Source organism: Marmota monax, unplaced genomic scaffold, assembly GCF_021218885.2.
Source record: "Marmota monax isolate L192 unplaced genomic scaffold, Marmota_monax_Labrador192_F-V1.1 WCK01_AAM20220418_F8-fsc00002, whole genome shotgun sequence".
NCBI classification, from domain to species: Eukaryota; Metazoa; Chordata; class Mammalia; order Rodentia; family Sciuridae; genus Marmota; species Marmota monax.
Window position 1 is genome coordinate 44,579,593 of NW_026693571.1, and position 15,038 is coordinate 44,594,630.

Sequence of the window (15,038 nt, forward strand, 5' to 3'; positions counted from 1 at the left end):
CCCTCTCTCCTGGCTTCTTTCCTCCTCTTGAAGATAGTAACAGTTCCTCCCTCTACTGCTCTCTGCCCCCTCTCCCTGATGACCTCACCCGGTCCAGTGAGCACAGACAGCTTTGGATCTCCATGTCACGAACGCTCTGCTCCGCCTGCCCGTAAACCATCCCAGCCCCCACTTCCTGGGCACAGCAGAACTGCGGGGCCTCCTCTGTATTTCTCCCCAGCCCATCTTTTCTATTTTCCTTACTCCAGATCTTAGAGGCTTAAACAGTGTCGAATTTTTAAAAGTCTCATTCCTTGCTTGAATGTTTTTTTGGGGGGAAGAGGGTACCAGGGATTGAACTCAGGGGCACTCAGCCACTGGGCCACATCCCCAGCCCTTTTTTGCATTTTATTTAGAGACAGGGTCTTGCTGAGTTGCTAAGTGCTTTGCTAAGTTGCTGAGGCTGGCTTTGAACTTATGATCCTCCTGCCTCATTCTCCCAAGTTGATGGGATTACAGGTGTGCACCACCATGCCTGGCCCCTTGCTTGAATCTTTACACTAAACTCAAGTGTCCCCTTTCCCTTTCTCCCTGTCCTTTAAAGTGCCACTGCCCACTGCCCCTTGCAGATGGCTTCTTGCCTATTTCTCATTTGGTACCAACTTCCAAACCCAGCACCTGAGATTCCATATTCTGCCCCTATCAACCTCTCCAGTCTTATTTCTCTGGAATGTAATCCAACACTCTTTGTTAAGCTGTATGTTTAACAGAAGATTTGACTTCGCCACCAAGGTTAGAGCACGAGGAATTAAAAGAAGAAAACTAAATATTAAACTCTTGGCATTGAGACAAAGTTGGAACTGGGTAGGTAGCACATAGGAAGCCTGAGCTGGGGAGGGGAATAGGATTTATCATGTAATGGATGCAGGGTCTCAGTTGGGGAATATGAGGGAGTGTGGGAAATGGATGGGTGTGATGGTGGCCCAACCATGTGACTGAACTTAGTGCCACTGAAATGTGTTGAGAGCCACAGCCGAGTTGGAATGGCACCTGGCATATTACCAGAAGGAGTGGTTGAGAGGTGACGCCAGCAAGCCATTAAGATGATGCTGGATTGAAACAGGCTGTGTATTCAGTTGCATATGGACCCCTGCTGTCTGGCAATAGGGCGGCTCCTGCTGCCTTGGCGCCCATAGAGTTCCCGTTGATTTCCCCATGTTGAGAGCCACAGTTTAGTCAGAATGATGGAATGACACCTGGCATTTTGCTAGTGGGAATGGTTGAAAGGTGACCCTGTTCCAGGAATAGGGCGGCTCCTGGATTAGGGTGGATCCTGCTGCCCTAATCTACTTTGGAGTTCCCATTGAGTTCATTGAGAGGGTTCCAGGAATTGGAGCGCGGTGGAGGGAGTATATTCCCGGGAAGTGTGTGTAGAGTGCCGGTGAGAGTTCGGGAATAAAGAGTTGCTGTTTGAACCTACAAGGCTTTGTGGCGGCTCTGTTATTTTGTGCCCAGCCAGACTGCAGCAGAAATGTATGTTTAAAATTAGTTAAAATGGTTAATTTTATGTTACATATATTTCACCATGATTAAAACAGAACTTGTCCCTCCTGACCCGATTGAAAATATCAAAATGAGAGGTTATTGAAGATCAGAGTGAGAGGGATTTTGAAGATTCCTCTGGAGAGAACTGGACAGGGCAGAGGACATGGGGAAGGGGAACCCAGTCCTACCCAAGATTAAAGAGCATGGCTTCAGGGACACCATCTGGGAGGTACATCCTGTGTTTCCCTCAGTCAGGGAGCACAGTGGCCTGATGTCTGACATCTGCTGGCAAGTCTAGAGGGCAGAAGTGGGCTGGCCAGCTGGTTCAGGGGACAGCAAGAGCCGCCATGATGCTGGGTTAGGCCTCAACTTTTCCTCTTTGATCAAATAAGAGGTAACCGTCTCCCACGGCCCAGTGGTAGGCCAGAGTCCCACAGGATGGCTGGTGTGGGTTTTGTCTCAAATGCTGCCCCATGGGGCTGTGGAGAGAATCAGTCCATGGGACTGAGCACAAAGGGAGATGGAAACAGGTCTGGGAGAGGCTGTGGAGAAACTGAGTGGCCTCAGGCTAGAGGGTGTTGAACCTCAGAAAGAGAGCTGACCGGAAGTCAGAAAGACCACCTCTAAGTGAAAGGCCCTCCTTGGCAGAAGACCCCATGGGCAAGTCCCAGGAGAGAAACAGCTGCTGGCCCCCAGGGCTAGAAGACCCACGACCCCCTCTCTGCCTGCCTCATCTGTCCCTGATGAAGAGAACAGGTGTGTGGGAGAGAAGCCAGTGTGACGGGGAGGGCCAGCCACGCCCCCCCCCCAGCTTTCCAAGGAAGGTCCAACTGTGCCACATCACATGGGACTGAGCATTTTGGCTTCTAAATCAAACCATTTTTCTGTCTAAAGGAGCTTTAAGTCTTGGTGTTCAGGAAGAATTGCCAAGTTATGGGCCCGCCTGAGATGGTGCCCAGCGACAGGAGAAGAGCCCAGCCCTCTGAAGGACAGACATGGAGTAGCTGTGTTACTCTAGAGTGCTGCCTGCTCAAGCTGTAGCTCCACCTCTGCACATTGGCCCTCAGGCAAATCAGACGACAGGATGTTCCCAAACAGCCCTGGGAGAGTACAGTCCCCCCTGTGGGCTCTGGCTGCTGTCCCACACCCTGTGTTATAACTTTCCTTGTATCAAAGGGATGTTTATCCTCCCCTCACCAAACATCTAGATGTCAACACCTTGAGGGCAAGAACTGTGTCTTGCTTAAGTCCACACTGTCTGCCACACTGAGGACATGGTCCACCTTAAAGACAGGCTGTCAAATGACCGAGTAGCTGATGGGTGAAATAAGGCATAGCTGGCTGCCTCTTATGTGTTGGTTTATGAAGGCAAAAAAGACACTGTAATTGCCTTTCCCCTTCCTGTTGCCCAGCTGAGTTGGACTAGGATTTATCCACTGGACAAGCCCACCCTAAAAATGCTATTAGACATTGCAGCAAATATCATTCCACACTAGTGTCAGAGACTGGACTTTGTTGTCCGGTATTTATCTTAGGAAATTCAAAAATACAAAATAAGTGTCGTGATAGATAATCATGCACAGCCCCGACTCCAAGCATCACCTGCTCCTCACACTTTATCCCTCATCTCTGTTTTATGTACTGATTTCTTTCTTGGAATATTAATGTAAAGGTCACTCGGAATAAAATGAATATTTAACCTTTTATTTTTAAAAGAGTCTAAAACTAGTCCTATTGTGTGTGTCAGGAAAAGAGGTAAATCCAGGTGTATAGACTTGTCCCTTGAGAGTGGGGAAGATGAATAAAAGGGGGTCCTGGGGACCCCATGGGGTATGGAGCAGTCACCTGTCACCTGTGCTCCTGGGTCAACCTGCCCAGGGACCTTTCTTTTTTGCCTTGGATGCAATTTTAACTTTTTTTTTTTTTTTTTGGAAGGAAAAATAGACTGTGGCAAAAGCTCGGAGCAGTGGTTTTCAACCAGAGTGATTCTGCCCTTCCCCTCTCCCCAAGAAAATTTGGCAATGTCTGGAGTCACTTTTGATTGTTAATACCAGAGGCTGGTGCTACTGGTATTTGGTGGTAGAGACCAGGGATATGGCCAAACATTCTGAAATACCCAGCACAGCCCCACACAACAAAAATCCTGCCCCCAAATGGTGATAGTGCCAAGATGGAGAACTCCTAAATTTTTTTTTTCCATAAAAGACAAGGAAGCACTTGGCAATCGTGCAGGGAACAGAAAGGGCTACAAAAATATTGATTGTAATATGTCTTACTCATCCATTGAGATGTTAGTTTGAAAACCCTTCTCCAAGTCTGGAATCCATCAGGGAGATTAAGGATGCTAAAGGTTTTTATCAGTGATCAGTGTTTTGTGCTTTTTCGAAAGGTCAAGAGTTGTCATAAGAAAGGGCAGAAACACTTCCATGCAAATCATACTTGAAATGATCCCAAGTACATTTTAACAACTAATTTTATTAAAGTCAGTGCTGCAAATAGCCAGGTAGTTTTTAATCCAGGGTCAAAGCTGAGGAGACAGGGTTGGGGGAGAAGATAAATAATGGAGCTTCTTTCTAGCTTTATGCTGTTGAATTTTTGTTTTATGTTTTTTTGTTTGTTTGTTTGTTTGTTTTTGTTTGTTTTTTTGATAACTCAATGAGTGCCTTTGTGTTTGGGCTGGTGTCTCTTTGTGTTGGCCTTCCACTTCAGAATGACTGGCCAGTGCAGGGTGCCTAGGTATCACTGTGTACCTGTGACACTGACCCCACTGTTTATTTTAAATTTATTTTTACAAATATTAAGTACTTTGAGGGAACATGAAGAAGGAAAGGCGTGTTGTGATTGCTTTCCTGAGTGGGTGGGATGGCCATCACCAAAGTCAGTCGGTTAGGAAAGAGGTGGGCTGCAAGTAAAGGCAGAGGGGCTGAGCACGGGACCTGGAATGCCCTCCCTCCTTCCTCTCCTTCCCCCACCTGTCCCTCCTCCCCTCCTTCCCCCCTCCACCATCCTCTCCTTCCTCCTCTTCCCCCTCCTCCTCTGACCTCCTCTTCCTCCTCCTCACCCTCCTCCTCCTCCTCCTCCTTCTCACAACTCAGTCAGTGAACTTGCGTTTTATGGGCTACTTCACAGACCTGCAGGGAATAAACAGCTTGGTAGGAATTAGGGAAGGGGAGAGGGTCTAAATTGAATATCCCAGTTGCCTGCAGTTTAGATGCTGACAAGAAACCAGCAGTTTTTCCTGAGGAACATGTTGGAACATGTCAGGAGAGGGCGGGGAAGGACAGTTAGCCCGCTTCTTAAATAAGACCTCATTGATGGTACCATATTAATTTTAATCATTTAATTAAAAATGCTCTTCTTCTTCACTGCCCGTCAATAAATTATACAGGTATTCATCAGGGCCATGCTTGGCGGGAAAGCAGTATCTCTGACAGGGAGCTCACCAACGAGAGGTCTCCCTTTCGCCTCTCCTGACTGTACCACGGACCGTCTTATTGCCCTGTCAATCATCCTGGGCTTATTGTCCAAAGATGTCCACAGGGTGGTAGCTTGTCATGATTCTGGGAGCCAGAGGCCTGCCAAGGAGTTAGTTGGGCAGGTCATACCCAACACAAAAGAATTCTCCCTATGTCTTCAGCCTTTGGGGGCTGCAGACTCTCCATGGATTGTTGTTACATAACTCTGGGCTTTTCCACAGTATCTGTATCTTGTCCTCTTTGGTCTCCAGTAAGATGTTTGTCATTGGATTTAGGGTCCTCGTGGACAATATTATCTTGAAATCCTTAACTTAGTCACATCTACAAAAAAGTTTTTTTTCAAATAATATTACATTCCTAGGTTCCTAGGATTTGGACATAGGCATCTTTTTAGGGCCACTATTCATAGATAGATGCCTATAGATAGATGTTGGTCATCTATCTATCTTTTATCTACCTGTCTTAGTCTCCTTTTTTTTTTTTTAATTTTCTAGAATGTTATATACACAGTAGTTACTAGTAACTGTTGATTGGATTTTAAAGTGGCCCAAATTAATGTCTGCACTGATTGTCCCACCTTGTTTCAAAAATGTCCTACCATCCCTTCTAAGGAACATGTGAACATATTCTCAGACCTTTCTTTTTATTTATTTATTTATTTATTTATTTATTTTAGTTCTCGGCGGACACAACATCTTTGTTTGTATGTGGTGCTGAGGATCGAACCCGGGCCGCACGCATGCCAGGCGAGCGCGCTACTGCTTGAGCCACATCCCCAGCCCATTCTCAGACCTTTCAAAGCAAATGTGTGTTTTAGATTAAAGATGAAAAATCTAGTAGGCACACCCAAAGGAAGAGCTGTCAGTAAATTGAACTGTTATTATAACCTGTGAGATTGCTGTTCTTCTGGGTGTTAATCCTTGGGCTGCAATTAACTTCCTGGGTGTTCTTGAGGATTACTAGCTTCCAGCAAGGTATAAATATCTCCCTCCATTGAATTCACCTTATTTACCCTTTATTAATTTAGGTGCCTTCAAAGAGAGAGAGAAAAAATTGATCCCAGCTTTAAAAATAGGGGGAAGAAATTATAGTATTAACAGGCTTGCTCTTATTTGATTCACTGAAATTGAGTCAGTTCTAGATAGAACAAGGACAGGCATTGACCATGTTCTCGGTTGGTTCTGGAAGCAGCATAGTGGAGAGGAAGGGGGCCTGGGGGCTGTAAGGAGACCCAGTCAGGAAACCTAGTGAGTTCTAGACCTAGACACCCGGACCTGTCTCCATGGCCCTCTGTGTGACTTTGGACAAGACACTTCATTTCTCTGGGCTGCAAAGTGGAAGCCTCAATCTCTCACCTTTTTAGAAGTCAGATGGGTTGGACCAATGGTGTCGATCAATGATCTGGAGTGTCATGGCGCCCACTCTTTCCAGACTGTTCCTTCACTCAGCCTCGGAGTTTTCTTTGCGATTAGAATCTGGAGTTGGTTCAGAATTAAGAAACAGTGGTGTGTCTTTGTTTCTCTCTGTTCACCTGCTTGCAGCGGAAAGCTACAAGGAAACGCGGACCGTGAAGATTAAAGAGGAACCCATGGAGGTTGATGTCCAGGACGCCCCCGTCTCCATATCACCCAGCCGGAATGCTGGCTACAGCACTTTAATCGGGCGAGAGAAAACCGAACCCTTACAGAAGATGCCAGAGGGCAGGGTACCCCCAGAGAGGAACCTCTTCAGTCAGGACATCTCTGTAAAGATGGCCTCCGAGCTTCTCTTTCAACTGTCGGGTATGTTGGGGTTAGGGAAGAAAAGGCAAAAATTTGAAATCATGGGGAGGAAGGCCCTTTTAACAAGGAAATAAATAAATAAATAAAAAGGAAAAAAAGAAAAGCCAACCCACATATGATAGGAAGTTTTAGACAGAAATCAATTTTGTTACTTTAACACCCAGACTGCCACCCAAATGAGCAGTTAATAAGGCATCGCCAATTAGAATTCCTGCCAGACTTTCTTTAGTAAATAGTTAAAAATCTTTTGAAATGAGAACTCTGCAATTTGGTGCAAATGATCCAGGCTAAAAAAACCTTACCTCTGATTTTGATTTGGTTTGTTGATCGGATTAACAGCCATTTTATTTTTTCCTACTGTGCAAAAGACACACTGACGTTTGCTCCAGTGTTGACTGAATTGCCATGAACTCCAAGTTAGTGTGGTCTGGCTTAATGAGATCCTATTATAACTTGCTAAACAGAAATCAAAAGGATGAAGACTACTTCCAGGTAGAGCCTAAGAGAATATTTTCTGTAAGCCAACTTTTTCTACTTTGAATACTTTCAATTCAAAAGTGCAGTAATGGCCAGCCCAGTGAAGTGTCTGGATGAAGTAGTTGAGGGTCCCAGCACCTAAGCTGTCCCTATCTGCAGCTCTTTTCAAGCTACACACCATTTGTCCCTCACAAATTTAATATGCAGTTATTCTTTGAACTTGAATGGCACTGATATGTACACAGAGAAGACTCAGATTATGATAGAAATATTATTTAATTAGCTTCTAAATACACAAAAGTCCATAGTCCACAGCCAAGCACTGGCCTACACTTTGAAGTTTATGCATCAGTAGAACTTGTTTGATAAACTGTTTTGTTATGGGTAACAAAACATCCACTAAATTCTTCATTTTTTTAAATTATTTTTTATAGTGGTAGATGGACAGAATGCTTTTATTTTATTTGTTCATTTTTATGTGGTGCTAAGGATCAAACCCAATGCCCCACACGTGCCAGGTGAGTGCTCGCTGCTGAGCCACAACCCCAGCCCTAAATTCCGCATTATTTAAGTGTTCACTTACTTTCTTTCTTTTTTTTTAATATATAAATTTTTTTTTGATGGACTATTAAGGAGACTTAGTGTCTTTTTTTTTTAAAGAGAGAGAGAGAATTTTAATATTTATTTTTTAGTTATCGGCGGACACAACATCTTTGTTTGTATGTGGTGCTGAGGATCGAACCCGGGCCGCACGCATGCCAGGCGAGGGCGCTACCGCTTGAGCCACATCCCCAGCCCTGTTCACTTACTTTCCTCCCTACAAAAAACACAGGGAAGAATCTGTGTTCCTCCATGATGGTTCACTTTCTCCTTGGCCTGGAGACAACTCCTAGCTGGGTAACTACCAGATCGTGCTGAAAATGGTGGCCCCCAGCTTCTCCAACAAGGGCTGTTTTTGCTCAGCTCTCTTCATTATTGGAAATCACCAGTTTGGTAAATTTAATAGGACACGGGTCTTTACAAGCTCCAAAACCATGTGATTTTTTTTTTTTAAAGCCTGAGACATATCTGAAAACAGTATCACTTTGACAATGATTAAAATCATTTGAGAGTTAAAATTAGCAAAAGTGAGACCTGTGTGGTTCTTTTCAGAAAGTCTCTGACAGTACATTATCACAGTCTCCTATCAGCTCAGTGTCTGAGAGTTCTCACCCTGGCGCTGTCACTGACCTCAGACAAGTCACTTAGCCCTGACTTCCCGCTCTCTTGCAAGAACACTGGCTGGCATTCCCAGTTCACCCTTGTCATTGTTGAATGGACAGAAAGGAATTGTCTACGTAAACACACGTACTGTGGCTTCAGACTAGTATTACAAAGTGTGGGACAGATGTCGTAAACCTTGGTTTACATTTTTCTAAAACCCCACAGGATCAGGAGTTTGTTCCTGGTCCTGCCGTTGAAATCTGAGACCCTCCTAGAGTTAGCCATGGTTTCTCTAGCTGCTTTAAGGAAGCCATTGAGGGCTGCCGTGGTCCCGGTAGAGTCCTCCCATTTGAACTGGATTGAAAAAGCCAGAGATCAACTTTTGTGTTCTTAGAAACTAATTAAATAATTTCTGACAGCTGGGAGATTCACACCCCAAGACCCAGGAAGGGAGGGTTTCCCTCTTCGTGTCTAATGATCTGTTTTTGTCCATGGTGACATTTATCAGAATCAGCCGTCGATGACTGCGGCACCCAGAGGTCTTCTAGCTGTTTTTATATCCCCTCTCACAAAGGGGCCTGACAATACAGAATGCGTAAAGGTTGTCATCAAAGCCAGGGGCAGAACAGTTGCAACAATTGCAGTTTTCATGCTGAATCAGAGGAAAGCAGAAATTTTCGGCTGGGGAAATACAGAGTAGACATCATTGTCTCTGCATACGTATCACTGTGGGTGGGGAGTGTGCGTGCTCACCAGGGCCGATGGAAATCAGACATCACACCTGAAACTTACTAACTAGTCCCCTTTGATTGGTTTTTCAATAAAATTCTTTGGGTTTTGTCTGCGCACTTTTGAGGCATCTTGCTCAGTAAGACAGGGAGGGTTTGAATGTTGAAAAAGGAAACCCAAAGAAAGCCACAAGAGACAAGAAAAGCTGGGGTGTTTTCTGCTAAACGAGGAAAGCTCAGTGAACACAACATAAGAGATCTACGTTTCATTCTTTCTCCCTCCAGAAAAAGTGAGCAAAGAGCACAATCACACGAAAGAAAACACCATCCGGACGACCACCAGGTAGGCCACTTTGTGTGGGGTCCCCTCAGAGCGCCCTTGTGTGTGGGGCCTCAGGCCGGCCCAGGCCCGCACTTGACCTTGGCCCAGACTGCTTCCTCCAGGGCTGGAGGAGCCACACCCCTTCCACCTGGTTCCACCAGAAACTCTCAGTTGATGGGAAAACACAGAAATCAAGGACAACAAGAGGAAGACCCTAATGTTTGTGAAACATCCTCTCACCTTGCTGGGAATTTTCCATGTTATTATTTCTTCCAATAATTTTGGGATGTACATATTATTATCAGCATTGCAGAATTTTTTTCTTCTTCTTTCTTTCTTTTTTTTTTTTTGTACTAGAATTAAACCCGAGACCTCATGATGGATCCTAAGCACATGTTACACAGGCTACACTGCCAACTAACAGAAGTTTGTTGACTTGAGAGTTTAAATGGGTGGCAAGGCTGAGATGGGCGGTAGGGTCTGTAGCTCATGAGTTCTCACACCCTGTCGGTAAACTGAGGTCCTTATTGCAACTCTGCTCCTTGCTGTTTGGCTGGGAGCTGATGATTTGTCACCAAGGATATCACACTTTTACCTCCATAGCGTTGGGTGGAGGGCAAGAGTTTTTAAAGCAAAAGAAAGAGAATACTTTTAAAAATTGCAAGAACCGAGTGTGGTGCCAACTGCTCAGGAGGCTGAAACAGGAGGATCACTTAAGACCAGGAGTCCAGGGCCTGTCTGGGCAACACAGGGAGAGCTTGTATCAGAAATAAATTACTTTTGGCCAGGTACGGTGGCCCACACCTGTAATCCCAGTGGCGCGGGAGGATCTCAAGTTCAAAGCCAGCCTCAGCAACTTAGAAAGGCCCTAACCAACTCAGCGAGACCCTGTCTCTAATAAAATATAAGAAAGGACTGGGGATGTGGCTCAGAAGTTAAGTGTTCCTGGATTCAATTCTCGGTACCAAAAAATAATAATTAATTAATTAATTAAAGCTATAAGAAAATCAGTATTATCAACACTTAGGGGGAAGGAAGTTTTCTATTTGGAAAATGCAGTTCAAGGAGGTAGCTAGTGTTGGCTGCCCATCATTCTGCCATGAGGAAAAGAGGAGGGCCAGCCAGTGTGGATGGACAGATGGGGTTTAAAGGCCACCCAGAAGTGTCAGAGGCAAGAACCAACCATCCAGTCCCCTGCCACAAACACACACGCTGTGGAAAAGGAGTTCAGGGAAGACTCAGCCTCCGCCTCTGAAAGACCATCCTCCACTCTAAAACCATGCTCCGTTTTGTAAGTTAGCCCAAGACAGAAGCTTTACAGGATGGACAAGAGGGATATAAGTGTACAGGATAGTGGCTAGGAACCAGGAGAACAAGCCCCAAGCTACCGAGATCTCTTTAGGACAAGGAACTTGGCTGTCCTGAGCAGAGACAGTCTTCCTGACGGTGCGGTTGATTGGTTTTCTCTTTTTCATTCTTGAAACACAAGATAAATGATGCTTTTCATTTTGGTGAATGGACCTCAGGGCATCATCAGGCATGTGGACAGGACTCACATGGACTTAAACCCAAGGTGTTTTAAAATTCTGTGAATTGGAATCCAGGAATATCAATCAGAAACCCACAAAGCCACCTGCCGCCTCCTGGGCTGGACAGTGCTGGGGAAGCCAGGTCTGTGATGCGGATGGAAAGCGAGTCTCGTGAAGATGCTCTGAGGAGGGTACTGGGAACTGAGTCTGGGAGCGGAAAGGCTATTTTGTCTATTAAGTTGGACCCCAAGCAGATGGGAGCTGCAGTAGACTGCAGCCTCCTCCTTCATGTAATCCTAAAGCTGTATCTTATGTCTCTGGGTCTAAGCACGGGTGGAAGGCACCAGGTTGGTGGGCCTTTACAGACCACTCCCTAAACACAATACCCACTAACTTTAATTGGCTTCCATCGGGTTCTTGAAGTGTCACAGGCAGGTTCTCTAGAAACAGAGCAGAAGATAGGGATTCCCAGGGGGTGCTTTCCTTGGGAAGTGCCCTCAGAGGGGAGGTGATGGGCAGGAGAGGGAAGCAGGCGGAGCCCATCTAGGATATGGTTTCACTGGGGGTTTAGCCTCAGCTCCATCCCAGGTGCACCAAAGGCTGCACCCCCAAATTGTTCTCTTGCTTCAGGTCCCCCCAGAGCGGAGGTGTCCTCCCCGGGGCAGGGAGGGTTCTCAATCATGGTCAGCACTCAGCAGCTCGAGTGGGTGCCCAGTGTAGGAAGGAGGACCTGGGCAGGACCCAAGGGCACATCCCAAGGGGGTTCCTGCCAGCCTTTTAAGATCACCCGGTAATACATCACAGAAAGGGGTGCCTGGACACCGTGTTATTTTAGGCTTTTTAGGTTTTCTGGGAAGAGGCAGGAGGAGGTTTGAACTAGCCCCAGAGAGCTGAAGTGCACCTCAGGCTCAATTGCCTTGGCTGGTGCTAAGGCGTAATTAGAGGGTGGAAGAGCTTTTTTTTTACCATTTGGCAAAAATGAAGCAATCCTTAAATTCTCCTCTTGCTGGGAGATTATGAGTAAGAAGAAACTTAAATCAGATCTTTTGCCCAAAGCAAAGGAAGAACAGCTTCCTAGGAGTCCCTGGAAGCAGAAACCTGTGTTACAGAAACTCTCGGCTTATAATTCTACCAAATCCTTGGTATGCTTTTATGTTTCCTTCAAGTGGGCCACTGGCTCAATTAGCCTATCCACAAATAGGTTCTCTTTTACCTCTTACCCCGTTGCTTCAAGTGCAATAGAATCAAGCTGCTTGATGCCAAGAAATGGTCTTTAATTTAACTGATAGCAGAAATCCCCTCTCCCCTCCCCGCCCGCCGCCTCTCTTTTCTGATTCCTGTTTTTAGAAGGAACTTGTTTTGTAAGCTCAAGATCAGTGTATGCTTTGTTGTAAGGTATGATTCATGGTGCAGTTCAAAAAAGATGTACATCAAGCCTCCAAATTCCTGTACCTCCAGATTTTTAAGTACTTAGTGGGATATTTAGTTATCCTACGTCTTATGTCTGATTTCCTAGAAGAAGCTGACTATTCAAAGAAATGGCCAATGATGGGAATCACGTTCAGAATTTTCCATGGAGGAGGGTTACTAGGTGTATTCAAGACAGTTTAATCATGAAGGGCGGCTCCAGGACACCAGCCTCACAGGACTAAGATGGAACCTTTCTTGCCTTCCTTGTGCCCTCGGATGCCCGACCGCCTTGCAGGCTCCACCTCCTGGAGTCCCAGGGACGTGGGGGGTGCGTACAATACTGAAGCAGTGGGTTTTCTCCCTGTCCTTATAAGCCCACAGCTCCTCTGCCCAGTTGATTGCTATTGATTCTGACATTGATTCCATCCACAGTAGGTAAAGAAGAGTGTAGCACCCCAATGCACCACAGCTTGGCGTCCCCATCCATGCTGGTCAGTGACAGGGGGTGGGGTGCTGATTTCCATTCTGGGCCCCAAGAACATGAAGCCCATGGTATGAGCAGCTCCTTCATCCTGTGCAGGCTGGTGTGACTCCTCTTCACATCCTCCCTCCTCACCCCTGGCCACTGACCACTCAGCTCTCTGTTGGACCTCTTATAAGCCAGCCGGGCAGGTGTGGAGAGCAGAAAACAATGTGAGACGGCAATCCTCATTAGCAGCTTTTAAAACGAGGTTTCAGTGACGCTAAAGGTTGAGATCAGTAACTAGCAGGTTTCTGGATCACTGATTCTCTGCCTCATTCTGTTTAACTCTTACCGTGGGAAATCTCGAGCACTGACTGAAGTGGAGGGCTTGTACCTTTCACCCAGATGAAACGATGCTCGGGTCCCAGCCAGATGCTCGGGTCCCAGCCACGTTGCTTCCCCATCTCCCTCCCTCCTTCCCCCTCCCCCGATGTGATTTTGAAGCCCATCCCAGACACCGTCTTCAAAACTGGTAAAATGCATTTTGTTTTGGTTTGGTCTGGTTTTTTCCATCCTAAGAACTTAGACTCAGCTGTGTAAATTAGGATCATCTTCCCAATTTGCTGGAATCATCCTATTCTGCATCCCAAAAGTAAAGGAGAAAAGCAATCTACCAAAGTGCCCCATGTAGCCAGGCAGAAAAATCCATTTACTTAGCAGCTGGCATGATTGGATCAGGTGGTCCTGCTCACCAGTCTTCGGCCCTGTCCCCGCCACCCGCCCTTGTTTGCACCCTCACACAGACACCTCCGCTGATCAGGTCCCGTAGCTGGAACTTCACTGCAAATGCTAAGGCGGCAGTCCTTTTGCCTGTTCAACCTGAGTCTAGAAAATTCAATCCAACTGGGTCCCCTCTGAGATAGCATGTGAACCGAGCGATCTTCGTGCCATTCTATCTGACAGATGAGATGAGGAGAGAGTCCCGGCCAGACCCAGGAGAACTGCAGGACCGAGCACTGATGAGACTAATAGAATCCTGATTTTCCTCCTTCCTCTCCCAGCACGAGCCTGGGTTCTGCGGGGAGCAGATAACCAGCTATTAGGATCATTTGGTAGATGAAAATACATGAGGCATGATATCATAACCAGATCCCGAAGGTTAATGGAATAAAAAGAGGATCTATATCTTTCGACATGGACCATCGCCCCGACAGATGCCAGATAAGATCCAAGAAGGGAAACAGAGCCCTAGAGTAGGAACCAGATAGTTCCTGGCAGGTGACTCCGCCGTGCTCAGTGTTGGGCGACACCCCGAACCTCAAACAATGGCTGCCAGGAACCCTCTCTGGATTATTTGTTCTCTCTTTTCCCCGTTAATAATTCAGCATCCGTAGGGGTATAAGATTGCAGGCCTATGAGAAAAAACTTCTCACACCTGGCTTGCTTTATCCCAAAAGCAAGGAAGCATTTGCCGGAATCATCCTGTTCTGCATGCCTAGACAAAAGGCGGCAGTGGGGGGAGAAAAATCAGAGAAAGATAGACTCATCTCATGCTGTGCACACCAATATTTAATTTGCCCAATTTTCAGAATCTGAAATGTGGGCTATTTTCCTATGATTTAGATAATGGCACAAACAGTGTTTGCTAAAAGACATATTCACTTGGGAGTGTCCAATAGAGAATTTTCCTGCGTGATGGTTTCAATTCTGCCCTTAAATATTTATGATTCAGTAATAGAAATTGCTCAAATTTGTAAAAGCATGATGTGCTGCCTCAATTCAGGCAATTTCCCCCCTTTTCATTTCTTTGGAGAGCATAAGGAAATAATGCTGTATTACCTTAAAAAGTAAAAATTACTTTCAGAGAACACTGAATTAGGCAGAACCAATTAAGGAAAGAAACAGGAAACAGAGCAAATGAAATTGGTGGTTTTTCAGTACCTCTCCATATGCTCCCTTTACCCTTCTATTTTGTGATTTTAAATTAAATGCTCGGAGAATTTTAGTTCTAAAGGATGGAAATTACTACTAATTTCATAGAGCCCCTTCAGTTATGATTTTTCTTCTTTTTTTTTTTTTTTTGGAAGACAAGGCTATTTGAGGGTCACATGGTACCACTGCAAAT

At 45.7% G+C, this 15,038-nt stretch overlaps 1 protein-coding gene across 7 annotated transcripts in view; it reads left to right on the forward strand.

The window, feature by feature from the left end:
- Nucleotides 1–15,038, forward strand: part of Znf827 (zinc finger protein 827) — a 168,100-nt gene that overhangs the window by 79,150 nt on the left and 73,912 nt on the right. For all 7 annotated transcript variants that reach the window (XM_046458961.2, XM_046458964.2, XM_046458963.2 and 4 more), the window contains exons 6-7: nt 6,542–6,781; nt 9,475–9,532. In XM_046458961.2, coding sequence (XP_046314917.1) covers nt 6,542–6,781; nt 9,475–9,532 — 298 coding nt within the window. The remainder of the gene's footprint in view (nt 1–6,541; nt 6,782–9,474; nt 9,533–15,038) is intronic.